This window comes from Necator americanus, chromosome IV (genome assembly GCF_031761385.1).
Source record: "Necator americanus strain Aroian chromosome IV, whole genome shotgun sequence".
NCBI classification, from domain to species: domain Eukaryota; kingdom Metazoa; phylum Nematoda; class Chromadorea; order Rhabditida; family Ancylostomatidae; genus Necator; species Necator americanus.
Window position 1 is genome coordinate 31,236,518 of NC_087374.1, and position 21,059 is coordinate 31,257,576.

At 41.2% G+C, this 21,059-nt stretch overlaps 3 protein-coding genes across 7 annotated transcripts; 2 read left to right on the forward strand and 1 right to left on the reverse strand.

Moving 5' to 3' along the window:
- Positions 1–13: 13 nt before the first annotated feature.
- RB195_003338 (uncharacterized protein) lies at positions 14–17,452 on the reverse strand (the record flags this gene model as incomplete). Of its 5 annotated transcripts, XM_064200946.1 has the most annotated exons (24): positions 14–202; positions 331–399; positions 460–583; positions 1,234–1,391; positions 1,449–1,526; positions 1,585–1,667; positions 2,796–2,939; positions 2,997–3,141; positions 3,205–3,276; positions 3,339–3,443; positions 3,658–3,846; positions 4,029–4,107; positions 6,277–6,423; positions 6,649–6,710; positions 6,771–6,895; positions 11,167–11,305; positions 11,356–11,484; positions 11,553–11,644; positions 13,735–13,857; positions 13,911–14,028; positions 14,080–14,191; positions 15,930–16,062; positions 16,118–16,227; positions 17,304–17,452. In XM_064200946.1, 24 exons carry the CDS (start codon positions 17,450–17,452, stop codon positions 14–16), a joined length of 2,874 nt encoding a protein of 957 aa, XP_064056827.1. The 5 variants fall into 5 exon arrangements, with proteins under 5 accessions (XP_064056827.1, XP_013291177.2, XP_064056829.1 ...); XM_064200949.1 differs by lacking the exons at positions 14–202; positions 331–399; positions 460–583; ... (13 more) ...; positions 16,118–16,227; positions 17,304–17,452 and adding an exon at positions 9,768–9,844 and having other exon boundaries at positions 14,080–14,190; XM_013435723.2 differs by lacking the exons at positions 1,449–1,526; positions 1,585–1,667; positions 2,796–2,939; ... (15 more) ...; positions 16,118–16,227; positions 17,304–17,452 and having other exon boundaries at positions 1,234–1,385.
- Positions 1,835–2,056, forward strand: RB195_003339 (uncharacterized protein; the record flags this gene model as incomplete). Its single annotated transcript, XM_064200950.1, has 1 exon — positions 1,835–2,056. The coding sequence occupies one exon, from the start codon at positions 1,835–1,837 to the stop codon at positions 2,054–2,056; it is 222 nt and encodes a 73-aa protein (XP_064056828.1).
- RB195_003340 (uncharacterized protein) lies at positions 12,736–16,512 on the forward strand (the record flags this gene model as incomplete). The annotated part of the gene is made up of 4 exons (XM_064200951.1): positions 12,736–12,838; positions 14,039–14,123; positions 14,176–14,212; positions 16,483–16,512. 4 exons carry the CDS (start codon positions 12,736–12,738, stop codon positions 16,510–16,512), a joined length of 255 nt encoding a protein of 84 aa, XP_064056832.1.
- Positions 17,453–21,059: the final 3,607 nt, after the last annotated feature.

Genomic DNA, 21,059 nt, shown 5'->3' on the forward strand with positions numbered 1-21,059 from the left:
GATTCCAAACAGTCTATTTGAGCTCATCTGTGTTCATTCCAATCCGGAGTAGAATTCGTTCTCGTGGAAGTGGGCTGAATCGAAATTCGTCCGCAAATTCCATAAATGACAATGACAGTTCGGCTATCTCCTTGATATGTGTGTCCCCGTTCCTTGTTGGTAGTCCCGACACACATAGGTAACCATCTCCGATAGACTCAACCTTTTCAAAAAGAATCGAGCCAATATGAGCAGTCGTGCATTTGAAGATAATGTTTGAATTATTCCGGGTTTCCACTTGGTGTCATTGGAAAAAGAAGTTTGTGCAATCTAAAGATTTGAAAAGAAGACCTTATAAACGCAGTGCTCCTCAATAATTGAGTCAAAACCACCGTAGAGATCGTTTAACAAACTGACAACCTGAAACAAAATTGAATTAAGTAAACTTGAAATCCTCTCAGTGACCAGAATGGTTTTTACCTGGAATGCCGAACATTTTGCCGCAAGCTGTGTGAACTTTACCACATCAGAGAAGAACACTGTGACGCAGTTGAAACCCTCAGGTTCAACAGTTTGCCCTAGTTTTAGGCGATCTGCTACTTGTCTACAAATAAAACCAGGAATCGAGAAAACTATCGATGCTGTATTTTTCCTTGGTAAGTACAGTTCTCAAGGATGAGTGAAAACATCAAACCTACTCTAGAAACACTCGAATCAGACACACTAGAAGCACCCAAGGCCTCATTTTTTGGTCAAAGCTAATTTTTATATATACATATATATACACATCTACAATTAATGAATCTTTCTTCGTTTTCAACTCGTCCGTAAAGAGGATAAATGTAAAGCGTGTTTGGTATTGAAAAGGATTAAACATTTCAAAAACAACGATGAATGGAAATTTCCCTGACTTCCTTCTCCAAACCATTCATTTTGTGTTTTTCAAATGGCACTTCTTGTTAAGTAGAAGTTTTTTTCAGAAAGGAGTGACCACATGTCCACTACTTCATTTTAAAAGTGATGTCGTTTCCGAATTCCTTGCTACCATGCATCCTTTAGTCATTGCTGAAGCTCTCCCGTTTTCCCTAACTCATGTGTCTCAATGTTTTAAGGGTTTTCCTTTCTTTTCATGACAGCTTCAGTAGGTTCTATTTATCCAACTTGGCACTGAATAACGGTGTTCTTGAAATGATTGTGACTTTTTTCCAAGCATGATTCACACAGAAACTTCAACTTCGTACTTATAAAACTAACCTCGGTAGCATTTTTCCTAAGAGTATGTCAGCCTTCTTTTTTTCTTCCTGAAGTTGTTTTGTTCGCTCCTCGACGTCTAACTCAAGTGTTCTGGTGCATTCTTCTAGCATATTAAACATATGATCCATTAAGTTTTCCTTTGTATTAGGCATAGTTGACTAGAAGGAAATGAAATAAAGAAAGTCATAACTTCAGCCCTATATGATTCATCTGACCCTAAGAAGTTTACAAATCATTTCCGCTGTTGGGCGTTCGGTCGGGTTTTCGGACCAACAGTCGCGGATCAGACGGAGCTGAAATACTTCAATCGATAGAAAAACGTGAGAACCTTAGAAATAGTATGATTTTTACCGTCGCATTGCTTATTTCTGTTTCACTGGTCATATCTGGCCGCAGTGGTAAAGAGCCACCCTTTCTGACCATATAAACTATCTCTGAATTATTGGAATTTCAGTTGTGCAAGTCGATTCGTGTTACTGTTACCCTGACAACTAATTTCTGTTACACTTTGGGGTTTTTTTTAGAAATTTACTTAGTTGAGCTGTCAGCCTAATACTATGGATTATTTATCTATCCTAAGTATTCTATCATTAACGCCTTGATGGCTGCTTCTGGCGATGCTCTTATTTTACCTCGTGAAGAGGCTTCAGAAGCTTTGAAAATCGTGTTGTGTTGCTGGTGGAAATGTGAAAGGAGTCGTTCGTTGAGAGTTCCTCCCATGGTTCTACCTATTAATGCGGAGAAGTACTGCGAACAGCTGGATCGGGTAGCTGCAAAGCTTAGAGGGATAGAGAGAAATGGATCGGGTAGCTGCAAAGCTTAGAGGGATAGAGAGAAAAGTATCCTTCGTGCATGATGCCCATATATCGCGAAGTTGACCCAGTTAAAGCTGCGCAATCTTGACTGGACTATCTTTTCCTATCCGCCATCAAATTGTGACGCTTCTTCTTCCTAGCGTTTGTTCCGCGTTGTTTCAGGGTTCGTCTTTTTGCTTCTTGTCTTCCATACGGTTCCATCCATCGCATCCGCCGCACACAAACACGCATCTATCATATCCAGCTTCACACGGTCCAACCAGCGAATCCTTGGCCTCCCGCGCTGGCTCACGCCTGAAACGTCGAGCTTCGGAGCGGTTTTGGCAACAGAATTTTCCTCTCGCTGCAAGACGTGACCAAACTATCCACAAAGGTGTCTGGCTAGTAGCCCGGTCCATGGGCCATCAAATTCGGAAACTGCCCGCCCGAATTCCACGTGTTCCGATCTCCTTTTCATCATCCGGGACAACGCTAGTTCGTTGATCAAAGTGACCTCAAAACGGACCTTCAATCATTTTTTGGCACCAATTCCCCGAATTCTGCTATGAAAGAGTACTGCAAACTGCCTGAAGCATGGCAACATGTCGTCGACACTGAAGGATAGTGCCATTGAAATACAAATGAAATGTAGGAAAGTGTAACAATAATCAGTTGTCGTAACAGAAGATCCTTCTCCCTTTCCGCATTTTTGAGCAGGAGAAACATAATTAGCTTCCAAAAACTGTTATTAGCTTGCACATTATTTACCATCAACACTTTCCTTGCGTTCGTAGATGTTCCATGCAGCCTTTCGTGTAATAACTTCTGAAGAAACAATAGCAAATGAAAAGACATCTCCCTCTTTAGAGGTTTTGGAATCCCTGAGGTGCTCGGGAGCAATCCAAAGAAGACCTTAATAAGCTCTGATGAGATGATAATGAATATTGGTAGGAATTGAAACATGAGTACGTTTTCGTTTCTGGCGGTCTTCTTCGGCCAATGACTCGACGCCGTAATCGGATATTTTCACTTGCCAACTTTCGCTGACTAAACAACAGCCCGAACGGAGCCGCCCATGACATTTTATGAAAGAGGCATGCAGGAAGCGCAACCCCTAAAACAGTACGATCTCTCGACTCGCACCAGAATACTGCGTAGATTATCGTAGGTTACTTACTTCAGCGATGTCTCGCATGATGCAGAACATGAAGAATGGATCAAACCACAGCGATCCTTTTGATATAAGTTCCTGGAATTGAAACGGCGATCCTCATATCTGATTACTGCAGAGACAAAAATAAATCTTATCACCTGCAATGTTCCTCTCTGACACATTCGCCAAATGGCAACGTATTCTGCTCCGTCGATAGACAAACCGATAAAGCTGTTTACATTATCATGATCCATATTCCTCATCTGATAGAGACAGTAAAAGTCTGATTTCAAAGGAAATTCTCAACAAACAATAGACGTAAATTTGTTATTTATGAGTTGAACCTGCATTCTTCGATTGAACAGTAAATTCAAGTGCACGATTTCTCCATTGCTACTTTGATGTCTTTTTATGGATATCACCATAGAACACTTATGAAGAGAAATAAACCAAAGCTTCTAAAAAAATCCAACAAACCCTCGGAAATCTCAAATAATCTTCTTGCGTGAGAGTAGTTTTTGCATGTTTTGTAGCGAGGACTAAATCCTTCTCGATAAAATAGACTACGTAGTCACTGAAGTTTGCTTTCGAATTGAATCCTGAATCAGCGGTTATGGTGGAGGGTCCTGATTGAAGCGAAGGTTTGCTCATATGTTGAAGCTTTTTCTGGAAAGGTTTTTTTTTACAAATTGTTCACCTTTCCCATGTTTCGATACTCTTATCAAAATGGTTCCATCTGAATATAATTTGGGAAAATACTAGTCAATAACAAAAATAGGAGGGAATGCCCCAATGTTGACTTCACTACCTGTTGTGACGTAATAAAAATGAAATTTTGCAAAACATACCAAACTAGGGAGGCTTCCTAGTTTAATGTACGGCACCAGCCACTGCAAACGCAGTTGTTCCTCCTCCAGTCGGCGAATTCTGAAAAATTCAGAGGCATGTTCGTCTTAAGATTCACGAAATAGTGGGCAGACGTTGGTCCCATCTAAACGTGTATATCCATTCTTCGTGCGCATATATGCTCATATCATCTACTTTCGTCAGTTACCAGAGAAATTGTTCGAAAGAGGAACTGGTAGGAGATGATGTCAAGACTGGTCTCTACGACCATCAGTGTCATGTTCATCATCTTCATCTATCAAATAAAACTTAGACAAAATTCTGTATCTACTCCTCGCACTCTGACCATGTAGGATCGATCAGTAAGGCCATCATGAATAAACCGAATCCGTGTGTGGTTGGAGTTTGCGCACAAAAAAGCGTCATCGATGAATTTGTTCAAACTGATCAGTGCGCCTGTAATTTCCTTAAGACCTGCGTCCCATGGGATTGACGGCTACTGTGCGGATGAGAAAGCTTCTACGGCTTATCTGAGTTATATTAGTTGGATTCCGGATGATAACTGGGAACGGAGCTGCATAGGCCCTGTCGCGTAACAAGTTACACCGTTAGAATGATCGGATCACACAATCTGCACAGCGTAATTTTTTTGGACTGCTGAGAAAAATTCAGTTTGATCACGCTCACGCTAGTTGTAATCCACGCTCCTTCTCTATTAATTCGTGATGAGATCCCAACATCATCAAATTCCTGCTTTTAACAGCCTTTAACAGGCCCTACATCTTCTCTCTGCTCTGCTCTCAGCCTCAGAGTGGCACCCTGTTGAACATCCGAAGCGTCTTATCTCACAGAGTATTTCAATACACTCGTGTACAAAACTTAAGGACGAGACAGGTAAAATAACATTGTATAAACAACTCGGAAGAAATGAATGAAAGTGAGGACTATGTTGATGGAGGTCGTCCATTCCTGCACAGGAAACTGAACTTCGCATGACCTAAGGACACTGTGGGTATAGCGCAACTGTGGACTACAGGGCCCCATCACAAGGACTCCTTACCAATCTTGCGGTCAGCGTGGGAGCACGTCACAGAGCATGCATTGCTATCCTTGGTGATCACACAACCTGTTAACAACCATACCCCACCTTTTGTAATATCTAGGAGACCATCAGAAATCGCGGTTACTTTAGTGGAATTACTATCTCTGAATAAAAGTGCCACTTCTGTTCGTTTCATTGCGTAATTTCATGTGTTACTTTGTGTGCTATACTGTAGCAGTTCTTTCTATGTGTAAATCACGTTTCATCGAGCTATGCTACACACTTTGCAGTCACACATGATGCAAAAGTTACTTTCGTGCATAGGTTCTGCGAGCCAGTGTAGTTAGTTTCAACTGTTGGTTTCGTTGTGGAGTGTTTATTAGTGGATTCGAAACATTGGAGTAACAGTAGAGGCTCCATTCGAGAGAACTCCAGAGGAACATGTTCCTTAATTTATTTGTTAGAATCAGTTGGCACTTTATCGACTGGCATTAAAATTAACTTCTTTTACAGCTAAATTCCTCACTTGAGTGATGTTTTTTGTTCGCAGTTTTGGTTGTTGTGTTCATACTGCAGTCTCGGATCATAGTCGTTATAAAGGTACCAGCCTGAACGTCCGGCTAAAGCCGGACATCAGGCTTATTTTGGTGTTCGCTTCGCTCGCCTTCACCGATCAGTAAGAAGTAACAGTTGCGAAATTTGTTGGGGAATTAGAATTGCTTTTTCTATCAACGCTTTTTTCAATTTTTTTTTACCCGAAAATTTAAGCATAGATGGAAGATTTTATGGTTTTTCCCTAAACGCATCGGTTCTATATTTGGAGAACAATAGAACTTGATTTAACATTTATGTTTCTCTCAAATCGCCACATTTTGAAACCATTATTCGAAGTATGAGTTTCCTCCGTTAACAGCTACTAGCAAAACCAACTTGCCTTATCAAAGCAAAATATTTAGCTATATGGCTTAGACAATGGTGAAAAGGTAAATTGCTCGCCTATCAGGTGCATGGCGATGGTTCGGCACCTCACCGGTGCAGCGTTTTGCATCATTATGGAGTATTTTCGTGACACACAGACAAACACACACACACACAGACCATGCGCGTTATTATATAGCATGATGGAAGGAAGGACCGTACTGAGCCAATGTGCTTAATAAGTATCAGATGCTGTTTTAGTGATGGAATCTCAAAAGCTCATCCATTACCTTAGTACATAGACGAAGAAGAGAATAGCAGCTAGTGATAAAAACAGAAGTATAGCTCCTCCTACGAGTACATACACTGAGTACTGGTCCCAGAATGCCTTTGGGCAATCAGTTCCACTGTAACCACAGACAGGTCGAGAAAGTGGGCTGAAAATGTTATTTATGTCCTGAAGGTGAATTATGGTCGGGTAAATAAGATATGAAGCACGATGTGGTGATAGGACGGTGCGCGAGCGGTCGCGCCATAGCAATGCAGTTTTTTTTACCGGACCAAGCAGGCTGCGAGCGGTCAAAAATGGCGTTGCTCCTGCGCAAACTCTCGCGCACCGCGCTTCATGTCGTTCTGACCCAACTATAGTTCATGAGCAATACCGTTTTCCCTGTCGTGTTGCCCAAATTGTAGTCGCTTCATCAGTGTACCCTTTAGACATATCCTTGAAAAATCCTCGCTTACTGGAAGAACTGTCACAAGTCGCATAGTCCGCAAGACTTACAGGTGCTCCATTTGAGAAAGTGAAATTCACAAAGGTGATCTGGTTGTAGTTGTTGTCAAGACCATATGCAGAGAAGAGTGGGACTCTGGTCCCTTTATCATTGATCGTAACAGCTCCCGTGAGGCCTTAAGCAGTGCTACGAAATAACAGCATAAAACTTGTGAAATGGTAGTTGAAAAGTTCGACTTTCAATGAACCTCGACATAGTTGAACTTATATTATCGAGTTTGATAAGCTGTACACGAGGTTGTTAAATAAATTTATTGGCTAACGTTTCGGCTATATCGCCTTCTTCAGAGCCTGAAAAGGGCGATATTCAATCTACAATTCAAACGACCAACCTCTCCACAAGTAAACTGATAAACTCCACGCCTACTTTCAATCAGAAATTTAGCGACTGCGCTGAATGCTCACCTTAGATCGGAGACGCCTAGCATGGACCGCTGACTGATCGATCACGAGGGCGAATGGTTCGAATGTCACATTCGGATCGGAAGAACCATTCGAGATATGGCGCGAGTTCCCGCGTTATCGACAGACATTCACCCTTGCGGTTCATTTTAGGGTTTTTGGCTTGGATCCAAAATGCCTCCAGCGATTTTCGAGCCAACGTTTTAGATTCGTGCGCTAAGATTCGGACCCTAATTTCAAAATCGACTCCGTCGTGTTTTTGTGTTCTATGGGCACCTAAAGGTGTCCCTTCTCGTAACCTATTCTTGCCGCTCACGTGCTCTTTGATGCGGACATACAGCGGTCGTGCCGTTTCACCGACATACTCGTCGCCACAGTTCGTGCAATTTGAAACGTCAACGTTTGAATCGTTTGTACGATACCATCTGTACAACACCGAACTGTATTATTTGTCCCACAGGTAGACCAGGAGACTGTTTGAGATCCGGGGTAATCTAACTGATTTCTTGCACGAACTGTGGCGACGAGTATGTCGGTGAAACGGCACGACCGCTGTATGTCCGCATCAAAGAGCACGTGAGCGGCAAGAATAGGTCACGAGAAGGGACACCTTTAGGTGCCCATAGAACATAAAAACACGACGGAGTCGATTTTGAAATTAGGGTCCAAATCTTAGCGCACGAATCTAAAATGTTGGCTCGAAAATCGCTGGAGGCATTTTGGATCCAAGCCAAAAACCCTAAAATGAACCGCAAGGGTGAATGTCTGTCGATAACGCGGGAACTCGCGCCATATCTCGAATGGTTCTTCCGATCCGAATGTGACATTCGAACCATTCGCCCTCGTGATCGATCAGTCAGCGGTCCATGCTAGGCGTCTCCGATCTAAGGTGTGCATTCAGCGCAGTCGCTAAATTTGTGATTGAAAGTAGGCGTGGAGTTTATCAGTTTCTTGTGGAGAGGTTGGTCGTTTGAATTGTAGATTGAATATCGCCCTTTTCAGGCTCTGAAGAAGGCGATATAGCCAAAACGTTAACCAATAAATTTATTTAACAACCTCGTGTACAGCTTATCAAACTCGATAATATAAATTGTGAAATGGTAGTTTCTACGCAATTTTGACATTGAAATCCGGATCTTAATTGCAAAACTTCGAGGTCGAGTACAGCTGAAACTGCAATAGTGATGCTCAAGAGTTCAGCGAGATAAAGGCAAGATATCAAGGGAACATTCATTGGAAGCCTTATGCGGATTCTACCATGTGTTTATGTCTGTATGGAAGAAAATAGAAGAAGAAAATAATGCATTCACATTAGGGTCAACTGTGGTTTAAAGGCATCACCCCACGAACCTGGGGTGGTGAGGATTTCAAGTGGAGAGTTCCTACACGGGGTCGTAGATCATGGAGAAGAGAGTGATCCCGTCCATTTCCCCCTAACTGCTGTAAAAAAGGCCCCGGGAGATGCGGCGCGTGCACAAAGCTGGCGCGCTCCAATCAAACTCGTTGTAGAAAAAAAGCGCCGAAATGCTGAAAGTCGTATCGTTCGGGCCGTTTTTTACGGCAATTAGTAAGAAATGGACGGAATCTCCTTTCTCTCCATAATCTACGACGTGTAGGCATAACCCACCTGAAACTCGCACCACGCCAGATTTTGAGGTGATGCCTTTAAGGCTTATAAGATTTGAGCACGTCACTTCCCACTTTGAACAAATAAAGAAGTGACCTTAGAAGTGAGCTTCCCTTAAAAGAATTCTTCAAAGAAGAAACCGGTGTACCTACAACGATGATTTCAATGAAAGATTATCCTTATGGACTTCACTCTGACAAGAGGATAAAGGATAAGGCGCTTCCCTTTGATCAATAGTTTCAATACGTGTCAAAGCGTTCGTCTTCAAAAATTAGAATCGATTGAGACTTATAAAAACGGTTACGTTAGTGTTTCTACCCTTTCGAACAAGTCTGATATCAGTTTATCGATCCCGGGGAGATAAAAACTAATTTGGTTGTGTTCAAACCATATGGAACTCTCTGCCTCACAGACATAATGGTGACTTTTTATTCCTGGGCTTCACCCAACTTGACAGAAAAAAAAACAACAACTAAGAACTGAAGAATGGAATCAGAGATGAAGACAGCATACAACGAAATTGAGGGTGTTGGGATTTTTCTATGGATAGATAGGGCTAGGGGTGTAGTTCAGGAGTGTGAGCGCTCTTCTTATGCTACTGGTGTTAGTTATCGAGAAAAACAAGCTTCGTAGGTGGGAAACGGCCTCGTTTCCCACCTACGAAGCACCTGAAAAAGCGCCGGGTCGCACAATGTGTTGACTTTTAGTGCGTTTTCCCTTGTTTGCCGGCGGCGCATGTGCATCTTTCGCAGACGAGACCCGCTACCGAGTGCCTCTTAGGGGGATAAGGACGAATTCCGCGCCTTTTTTCTGGATATTTAGGGGGAATCGAGTGCGATAGCGCTCATACTCGTGAACTACACCCATCCTATCTAAACATGGAAAGATCTCAACATCCTCACTCTCGTGATGTGCCGCCTTTGAAACATCTTTGCAAAATTCGCAGCTTTTATATTTATTTACTTCAGCTGTGGCCAAGATTGGTAATGATCTTTATTAGCAGCTAACGTTTCGGCGTTGTCGCCTTCGTCAGAGCCTGGAAAAATCAGAGTCATCTTTAATTTGTCCTCTCAACTGCCTCATCACCTACAGAAAGCATTCAAGCAATAGGCTACTTAACGAGCAACAAACCTATCAGGTAGTGCTGACCCCATTTGTTGAATATGGTAACGTAACGGAACAACACTTTTTACAACTATAAGTCACAAGGGTTTTTTATAGGGACCTGATGACGCGTCACGTAAATCAAAACTCGGACAGATATGACATGAGGCTACTTTGTTTGTGATCGCAATATACTCATCCTGTTTATTTTTGGACTTTTGGCGGTTATTCAAAGTACCTTTAGCGCCCTGCGCGTTATTATCTCGGGCTCAAAAAATAGTATCCTAACTTCTACCTCTATTTCGGACTTTTGATGACATATTCTTCGTTGTGCTCCAAGTGGGGTAGAGAGTTTAGATTTTGTGAGTCTATCTAGGTGCTCCTGAGCCCAAATACGCAGATGGATTCCTATTTCCCCATATAATCGTCACCACACGACCTGCACGTGATACGATACGCCACTCTTGATACCATGCAATCCTCCTGTCATGTAGGCAAATCATGCAGGTAAGTTGTGCAAAGTCGGTCATTTGCACGATTGCGTACCAGATAACTAGAGGTTCGTTGGTGGTATTTCCGCAATCTTCAGGTCGTTCTGTAGACCGACTTGGCGTGGGCAACTTCGTCCGCTCTGCTAATATCATCACATATGTAAGACAGACAGAAAGGAACTTTTTTTGGCCCATCCACTACGTTGGATCTTCGAGAAGGTTGTCGTGCATGTCGAGCAACACAGTCTTCAGCTGGGTTCCCGTTGGATATTGCCACTTTATGGACCAGATTCTCAGACCAGGCACTAGCTGATGGGTTTGCTGTTTGTCGTTAAGTACGCTTATCGTTTGAATGCTTCCTGTAGGTGACGAGGCACTTGAGAGGACGAATTACAGATGGCTTTGATTTCCCAGGCTCTGTCGAAGCCGATAACGCCGAAACGTTAACTGTCAAAGATCATCACCAATCTTAGCCATAGCTCAAGCAGATCAATATATACGCTACGAATGCCGAGATGCCAAGATTCAAGAACAGTCGAACATGGGCAATAGTCTTTGTAGAATGTTTATGAACTTCTGATTATGCTATATCGCAGTCCTAGCTTAAACCTAATTCTGAAGTGATTGGAGATAATTGTATTGGGTCAAATTGAACATGTAATTGCTCCGTTGTCATTTCTGTTGATGTGATTTTGATGGATTGTCACGTTTTTACAGTATAAAATCCATAATTTGCTTTATAACTAATAACAATAGAGCTCACCAACAAATGATCGTTTCATTGAATGAGAAAGAGTTGAAGCATTAGACTGTCCCCCTACCGGATCAAGAGAAAGTGAATCATTCAACGACAGACCATAAAGGTAGAAAACGTCATGCAGGTGACGACTCCAAACTGCCATCTAAAATAGGCGGCGTTTTTTGCAGAACAATCGTAAGAAACGATCTTTACCGGTTTTCCATCATTTCCTAAACAGGCAGTAGTGGAGCAGTAAAGTGGATCGTTTCTAACTCGTGGACCAACATTCTTTGTGAAGTCGTTTATTTTCTGGGTATCAACGTCATCGCTGTTCGTATCAACCTTCGATATGGTCATAATTAATTTCAAAATTTTCACCAAAACTTTTGAATCTGTCCAATCATGCATACCACAAGTATTCTCTTGGAGACCTCCTTGACTAGCTGGTCGTCAGCGTGATCATTTTCTAAATCTTCCCAGAAAGGAGTCAGACCATTCGACACTTAAAACACACAACGTAGCGGAAACATACACTTCTAATAAAGCAGAGTGCATGTAAGAAAAGTCTCGCACGTCTGTAGAGCAGCATTTTCGCCAGAAAACAAAAAGAAGTATTGAAGAATGCACAAGAAAGTGAGAGTGAGATGATTATACATAGTTGAAGACTATTACAGTTGTGTTGAGAGCTCGATGTATTTACACTTCAGTGGTGTAGATAGATCTAGCAATCATATAGCCACTTTGGAAAGGTACTGGGAAACTTAGAATTAAAAAAAAACAAGAAATCATGCTCGTGCATATACTCTATAAAAGTGCAAGATGTTTTGAAATCCCGTCACGATTATTTGCACTTCCTATCAAAATTCATTTAAAAAAGTTGCTACTGCTTACGTTGCGTTGTTCCTCGAGTTGCTTGTCCTAAAAATTGTAAATTTAACAGAGAAAAAACTGCCCTGTGTAATCATCCACGATCGTGGTAATGTGCTAGATTTTTGACTGCAAGAAAAGTGGTAAAACTACATAAATATAAGAAAATTGAGGAAGCAAGATTAGCCGACGGTAAAGTTTAAGATATGCACCTTCCTTAACTTTGAGCATGACGTGGATTTCACAAGAGCAGCTCCAAGACATGATTTTCTATGAACGGCGCCGTAGCAGTGGAGCTACGAAAGCAGTCCGCAACCTCAAAAGTTCATTGGGGAAAGGAACCACTCCTAGCGGGACTGTCTACCTGTTTTTCGCTCGCTTCGCAAAGATCTTTGACAGCAATCCCTGGTCAGTCGCCTCCGTCACTAGGCTCTCAGCCACAGAAAAATGCTGACTCGATGGATCCCTCATAGATTGGCGGATGACAATCTATGAGGGATCCATCGTGGGTACAGCCGGGAGTCCATCCACCAATTTCTCCTTCTCCGCCCGCACCAAAAGAATTTCATGGAAGATCAGATTACTGGATATGAGAATTGGGCACTCTAAGATTCCAATTCACATCGTGCCGTGTAGTCATATCGTTTTGCCTCGAGGAGAAGATCTTCTAAATCGGACATGCACCCTAGAATGGCCTTCTATTGCTGCTTTTGGGACTCGAGTAAAATGCTGTACTACGAGCTGCTCCCGCAAGGACATACTATCACCGCTGTCACTTATGCCGCTAGGCTCTGGAACTCTGAAAAGTTATCCGAGAACTGCGGAAGATGTCAGCTTCGATGCATCTCCCTCATGATGACGCGAGACCTCATATACCTAAAGAACTCATATAGCCATCAAAAACTCAAAAAGATTAGCTGGAACAGAGCACTCTGATCTTTTGTATCTTCCTATCATAGCCTCCTCTGATTATCACTCATTTTGCCCCCTCAATGTTTTCGTGGCTAAGAAATTCCATTCTCTTCAATTCCAACTTTAACCTAATTCGATGACATTAGTCGGACGTTCCCGACTTCTTGGAGTTCCCAGCCTCCGCAGTTCTGGGGGAAGGGGTCGCTGATTTTCCCGTTAGGTGGAGCACTGGGGTGACTAACAATCGCGATTATGCTGTTGAATAATTTCCTCTGTATGCTGAATAAAAAAAAACAAAGAAGAAGAAACTATAAAATTGACAAGATTTTTTAAAATCACTCTAACATTATTGGCTTCTCAAGAAGTCGGAGACGAGTTGGAGGACAGTTGAAAAGTTTTGGTTCGATTCATCTAATTCTGGATCATCGTTGGTCTCAACAGAGTTCTTAAAGTAGCAACTTTTATTGACGCACATTCGTTTTGATGGAGCATGCGATCCCTAGACAATATCTTGCAAATGTCAATGCAGTGCTCTGCCTCTGTGATTCACACATAACTATGGCAGACCTCTAACATATCTAGGTTCCATATATAATTAATTGCGACAGTTTTGCGATTTCAAATCAAGGAACTCCGAGCGTGACTAATTCTTGGTTAGTTCATGTTTGAAAATCAAAACAGTTAGTTGATTTAATTGAAATGAATTTCACGTTCCCTAATAAAACGTTGCTTGACGCCTGTTCGAACTGCATTCTGATGGCGTGATTTATTTCTCGATTATTTCAACAATCTTTTTTCAAGAAAATATCGTACCAAATGCAAACCCTCGCATTCCTAGCAGAACGTAGACGAACTCGTCCGAAACCATGTCTAACCTCCGTGCTGCTTTCATGAAATTCCTTCTATCTTTAGCAGTATCGAGACATACTACTATTACTGAAATCAAAATATCTATTTCCAATCTATACAGTCTCGAAGGAAATTGATACTTCTTGATGATCTTTTCGCACGAAGCATTTCATTTCTAAAGTACTCGTCATCCTGTCGGTTCCACACCGTCTTTTGTATCACTTCCACGTAGTAGGTTGATTCATCAGCGAACACTGCCTGAATACAGTTGTTTGTCGTCTTTCTCATGAAGTCTTCTTTCTACATTACCATTGTGTCGTCGATGATACTGTCACAATATTGAACTTCGTTTGGTGTGTAGAAAATTGCGACACGATTCCATTCAAACATTTGAAATAATTGCAGGACGCTTTTCATCATACTGAAGAAGAAGTTTGAAAAGGTCAGTTTCTATTAAATATACCTTAGACCTTAGTTTGCAAGGACGAAAAATTTTTATCTCCAACAATTTATTAGGTTGAGTCGAAAGTTCTAAGAACATTATGATAGCGATGATTTTTACAGATAATAATCCAGCAAAGAGCTAGTAGAAATGGACGCTTTAGCTACCGTTTGATAGGGTATAAAAGGTTCTTCAGAATTTAGTTTAACAATTACACCAGAGTAGTTCCTTTCCTGCCACCATGCCGCGCAACTTCAAGACGTCGTCACTCCATGTCCGCAACGTGTTCTTCATCTATCCGGCCAAGATATCCCAGGATATCGATAGACTTTGACGGAAGTTTACAAGGAGCATGCTACCGCTAGACGTGCACTCTACAAGTGACACTCGATGTTTGCGACGGGAGACGGTTCCATCGAAGATGAAGGCCGTTCGGGACGCCCAGTGAAGTTGGATTTAGACTTGCTGCGGAGACAGGTGGAAGCCGATCTGTATCAAACCACTCGCGAACTGACGTGCCCAATGGGTTGACAAAGGTACGGATGCAGAAGACGTCCCTAAACTCAATATACACGCCAAAAAGGTTATGCTCAGCACCTGGTGCAGCGTAAACGTCATCAAATATTGGGAGCTGTTCGCCGGGGGATGTACGGTGATAGTGGACGTCTTCGTTGACCAACTGAAGAATTCCAAGGCAAATCTGGAAATTTCACACTCGCAGCAGCTGCTTCTACTTCCAGCCTACTTCTAGCCCGACAACGCTCAGCAGCACGTTGCAAGAACGACCAAGGCTGAACTGATGAAGTTCGGGTGGGCCATTTTAGCGCACCCACCGTTTTCCCCAGAATTAGCTCCCTCGGATTACCACCATTTTTCCTATGAGCAGTTCTTCAAAGACCAGTCCCCACAGTTCTGAAGCAAAGGCATCTACGATCTGCCTAAACACTGGCAGAAGACCTTCGATGCCAATGGGGCATACTTCAAATGATTGACAGTTATCGTTTGAAAATTGTAAGATGTCCGAAAACTTTTGACTCAACGTCATAAATCATGCTTGCAAAGTTATCTTCACAAAGCATAATATATGATTCCATTCGCCCTGAATTTTTGATTCGAACAAAATTACTGGCTACTATTACTATTAAATAATAAGAATTTTAATGAGAATTTCACGCATGTCTTTTGGAAGAAAGAAGTTTGCACTGCAGGAAAAAGGAGCCAGAAAAAATCAGCAAGAATCTGCAGGTTTTCACCGTTGAACCAGGAGAAAAAAATTTCGAAAAGAAAGACAGACTAGACTAAAAGAAAAACCGTTTAAAGCTTCTGCTTGCACATTACTTCCTATTTTTTAGTAGTAGGAAATTAATACTTCAAAATTGTCTCTTTCCTTTGCCAGCCTTCGGAAATGCAGATTGAAATTGAACACACATTTCCAAGTTTGTTCTCTGAAACGTGAAAGTGTCGTGTCTGCATCATCTATAATTTCGGCCTCTACAATCAATAAATTATCGGAAATTTTTCTTACGAAACTGGCAGCAGAAATATGTGGATTCTAAATCTGTAAATTTCTCGGCTGTCACCTACATTGGAGAAAAAATGTCAATGATAATACCATCCTACTTCCTGACCTCTGACAACTAGAAGAAATTGGCAAAAACCGAGATTTTTCTGAAGCTCTAGAACACTCTAACCTTATGCATACTCTGGAGTAAGTTACCTTAGTGAGTCTGGTAGAGCTCTGGTGAAAAAAGGGAAACGTTGCGGGTTACTGAATTCGGAGTCCAAGAGAAAACCCCATCCAAGTAATGCTTTCTTATAAAATGTCGAGAGATGAGCCATAATTCTTGCTGCTGAAAACATGTTGTGTACCTTCTGATTCAAAGAGATTGCTCTGAACGGAATGACCTTTTGGGCATGGTGGAGCAATCACTACATCCATGTTCTGATTCTTCATAAAATCTACCGCCACACCAACAGCTTCCGATGTACTGCATTCCGTATAGTTGACAAAGAATCTTGAAAAGATCTATAGGAGAAATGCTAAGAACAGTGCGCTATATAAGCGAAATTTTTCTGTCTTTCGCATCTCATTTTAAAGAATAAAAAATCATGACGAATTTAGCTGGCTTTTCACCGTCTTTTCCACCAAAATTTGCTAGTGGTTTTTAACATATAAATAGTTGTATATTTACCCAATTTGTTTTTATTCTGCTTCGTTTATTTTTCTTTCTTTTCTTATTGCTGGAGTTTTGCTAATGCACTGCTTCAAGGGTTGGGTTCAAGAAAACACACAGTTGTAGTTTTCAAAAGATGGCAATCGAAAGAACAGATGCTGCTAACTGTTTTGTTACGTTGACATCGATGCAATCTAAATTTTTCCCCTGAGAAGGTATGTTTAGGATGGTTTACCTTATTTATAATATATCAATTGATTTGTTCTAAGGTAATAAGGAACATCGTTACATCATTCGCATTTAAGTAAATGATACACGTCGTTGGGAAGTGCCAGAAAGAAAACTGGAAGAAGGAAGGAGCATATGGCTCCGAAGGGGCTTAAATTTTGGCTTTCGTCCAGTGCTACAAAAAAAATTGAAATTAGAGAAACACCAGATATGCATCCACAGTAAGCGAAGTGCGTTAATATTAGAACTCAAAGGAACAGTTCTTCTAAGATTCAGTGGCCTCTCCTCATAATGTGTTTGAAAACTTGAGCCCAGCGTGAATTCTTTGAGTATCTAATGCCAACTGAATATTACGAGCTATTTTTGAACAAGGAAGAATGAATAAACCCACTAAGAAATTTTTTTAAAGAACCAGGAAGTGGTGAAAGTAGCCGTTGAAATCTATGCGGCCTAACGTCGTGGGTGAATTATAAAATTAATAGCTCTTACGACATGTTATCCTAATATAATAAGTCGTTTCGTTAGTTGATCTCGTAGGATTTTTTTTACCGATTAAAATCGCCCTACCTTCTCCCATACATTTCAATTTTACTATGGTGAAATTCGAAATTAATAACAATCATAATCGTTTGCTATATGCGGATGACACATTACTTTCCTTGATATTTCGACGGTTGTGTTCACTCTACCTGAATTGGAATCCATACGCGATGCCTTCTGATTGCATACGATCTAATGCAAGCCCAATTGCGCCACCGCTAAGCGAATGGGCCATAAACGAAGGTAGCACATTTTCCACTGCTGCTATTCCTACATTGATCTGAACATGTTGAAGCATTTTTAAGGCCGCTGATGTGGAAAAGTTGTAGCATACAACACATTTTATTTCTGAAACAGCCTGCACTTCACTATCTTATGTAGAAGACAACATATGTAACTTCCCGTTTTCTTCTGTTCCTTTGAAAATACCTCTGCGAATAAGTAGAAAGCAATAAGAGAAAACATGATGAGTAATAGATGGTTGCGTGTGTATTTATGGCATGATCTCTACACTTGAACGCTCCTCCTTTCGAGATTAAAAGAAGCCGAACAGAAGAAGCCCACGGTTTGAAGCCCCACAAAATCAGCCTTCCTGGACTACAATAGTTCCTTGACTCTACCTTTGGGTCATACAACTCATTAAAATTGATTTTAAAAAGTGCCACTCAACTAATCAAAGAAGAGAATGAGAATAAGAATCAAGAGTTAAAACGGAACTTGGGAAATTCTGTCTTAACTTGAGAAATGGAACAAAGTAACAGTTGTGTAATTCTTTTCCTTTGTTGCAATCTTTTGTAACTTCTCGGTATTCCTCCTCGCTCTTCCTCTCGCAATCCTTCCTTCTCTCCTTTTTTTCTCTCTCTTCTTCTACCTTTTAACGAAATGATGACAACCGCTTGTGATTCTCATCTTTTCCGAAACTTTGAGGACCTAAAACTTGCTTCGATGATTTTCTGAAGTAAATACGTTGTGAAGAAGCACTTTGGTGAAGATGTTATTCAAATAAACACGGATATTACAGTATTACATATACGCAGAAATAATATTGTAATCAGAATTGTAATGTTTGCGATCTCTCCCGAAATTCGAGCTTGAACACCTATCAGTATTTGGGATAATCCAAATATTAGGAATATTAGAGGTTCCGCTTCCTGCACGATCGATCGGAGGGTCGAATCCGCCCTCGTGCTCACCAAGCCCTTCATCTTTTTGCGGTCGATAAATTGGCACAAGAATTGTCTAGGTGGATAAAAACACTGACTTGATATATCGGTTAGTACCTGCAAGTCATTGTATAGGCTAGTCACACGTTCGTAAATCTCAAACGATTTTGAATTGAAGTGATCGTGGTGACCGATCCCAAGCGGATTGATTAACACTAGACAGTTTATCCTTTATTCTTTATACAATTTTAATGTCGCAAATTTTACCACATATTCTAACACAAAGTTCCTACTGTGCAGCATGCGCTACAAAAACCTAAACGACTACGATTTGCAGAGAAACGTGTTGGCTCATCAAGTGGATTGGTACGTTAGTGACTTTATCTGACCTTTGACCTTAAATATTAGCCAGTTACTTTGATATGGGGCATGTCTACTCCAATTCTTGTAGTGGCTTATTCGGCGAGCTGGACCAAGGCGTATCGTCCTTCAACATGTCTCTCCCCGACCTTCTCGATCTACAACAAGATCTCGCACAGAATCCATCCACCCGTCACTGTTTCATATTCTGCGAGACTTAGCTTTTCTGCCTACACCGATTGGCTCAAGTACCGTTAATCTAGAATGACCGCTGTTTCTGTGTAACGAAACAGACGGTTCTTACCAAAGATTCCATACTCCCTTTGAGCGTTCCACCTATGTTCTAGATGACAGCACCTTTTGGAATATCTGGGTAGCTTTCGCTATATAACAGTGCAAGTTATATGATCCGTATGTGCACAGAGAGCACGCCGATTGCTTAAACATGTAGTAGAACCAGGTCCTCAGCAATGAGGTAGCAATCAATTACCTAGACGGGATGTCTTCACTGTAGCAATTTGAATAAACTCGGATTCGCAAAAGTCTACGTCACTCGTTGTAGGAGCTTTGTGTAACTAATGAATTTATATATATATATATATATATATATCAGTCTGAACATCCGGCTAAAGCCGGAATTCAGACTTTCTGTCGTGTTCGCTTCACTTGCCTTCACCGATCAATGAAACTTAATAGTAGTGGCATTTTCTGTGAAACTAGATTTGTTTTTCTAACAAAACTTCCTTAATCTTTTTTTTAAATTATAAATAAAGTCGGAAGATTCCATAGTATTCTTTCTAAACGCGTCAGTTCCACATTTCGAGATCATTCGAACTTCAGCTTCAAACACTCCTTCGATGCCAATATAATATAGACACAATTTGAAAGTATTACTCGAAGTATGGGTTTTCTTCCTGTTTTTTCCCAACAGTTCTCACAGAATGATGTTTAACATAAAATAACGTGAAAGACATCATCGTACTGATAAAGCTAAGGCCCCAAGTGAGATCATGTAAAGTGATAGATACTATTTAAGCAGCCGTTTGCATGGTTGTTTCCTCTATCTGAAGAAGGCATGTTACCAACCTGCAGGAAACGTGCTGAGAAATAGACATGTGGAGGAGACATCGAAGAGAAGCACAACCCTGGCTATGGCCATGGTTATTAATCGGTTAGAACGACCCATTTACCTTTTGCGACATGCACACGAACTTACTGTGCTTCACTACTGCACTACGGCGTATCAGTTCGACGCCGTGGGACCCGTCGCACCCATTTTATAGATATGTAGCGCCGGCGTACCATTCCTACATCGTTGGACCCGTCTCCCTCCCTTTTGGAATCTCCTGACTGACACATACACGTTACAAAATAAGCTCGTTATTATGTGGCATGATCGTGATGCTTGTTTACACGTAAATTTTTATCTTTAGCATATAAATGTCACAACGAGCTTCCGGCTTCGTCGGCCTATCGCTCTGCCAACACTAATTTTAGCACAATACTATTGTGGGAAAGTAAAGCGTGCTTTAAAAATATTTAACTGCAAAATCCCCAACTACAGATTGTTTCAGAAGATCAAGGATTTTTTAGGACAATTTGGGACCAACATGTGTAAAAACCTCAGTTGAGACGTTTCCACTGATTTTGTATTAAAGACAGGTCAATATCAATAATATTAAAAACCGAACGTGGATGTTGTATTATTATATTTCATATTATGTATAATATATTATTATGCTATATATTATGCACATTATTATATATTCACAATTAGCTTTCTCGATTGCCTAGTGTTGAGTCTCATTTAGATAATGACGACAAATGTGTCCTCTTTTCCGAAGTCCGACATTCCATTATGTCGGAGCATTTCGCGCCACGATCAAGCTTAAACATCAGGATAGATTCCTTCCACCCCTTACAAATACCCTAGAGAGGCTATTCGCTTGTTATCTGTCAGAATGCAGGGTTCCTAAGCAGTGGAAGAACAGCAATCCTGTTGTATTTTGGATTGAATTGATTTGTTGATGAATTTCTGACGACGGAAAGCCATGTGAGCAAGCAGGATTTGGAAAATGGTTCAGGACGGTTGAACAAATTAGTATCGTTTCAAAACTCTGAGAAGTATCGTGAGAGTGTAGGATGCCGTTGCGTCCCACATTTGTGGACCTGAAGAAAGCTTTTTCAGTTGAAGCGGTCATGAAAGCCTTGAATAACCAAGAAATAAAGGTACTTCATAAGCATAAAGGTACTTCATAAGTTAAGTACTAACGTCACGACCAAAATTTCAATACAAGATAATAATGACACAGTCGACGTGAAAAGAGGTTCGATAGGATGACACAACCTCACCCAAAATGTTCAGGGCCACTCTCGAGAATG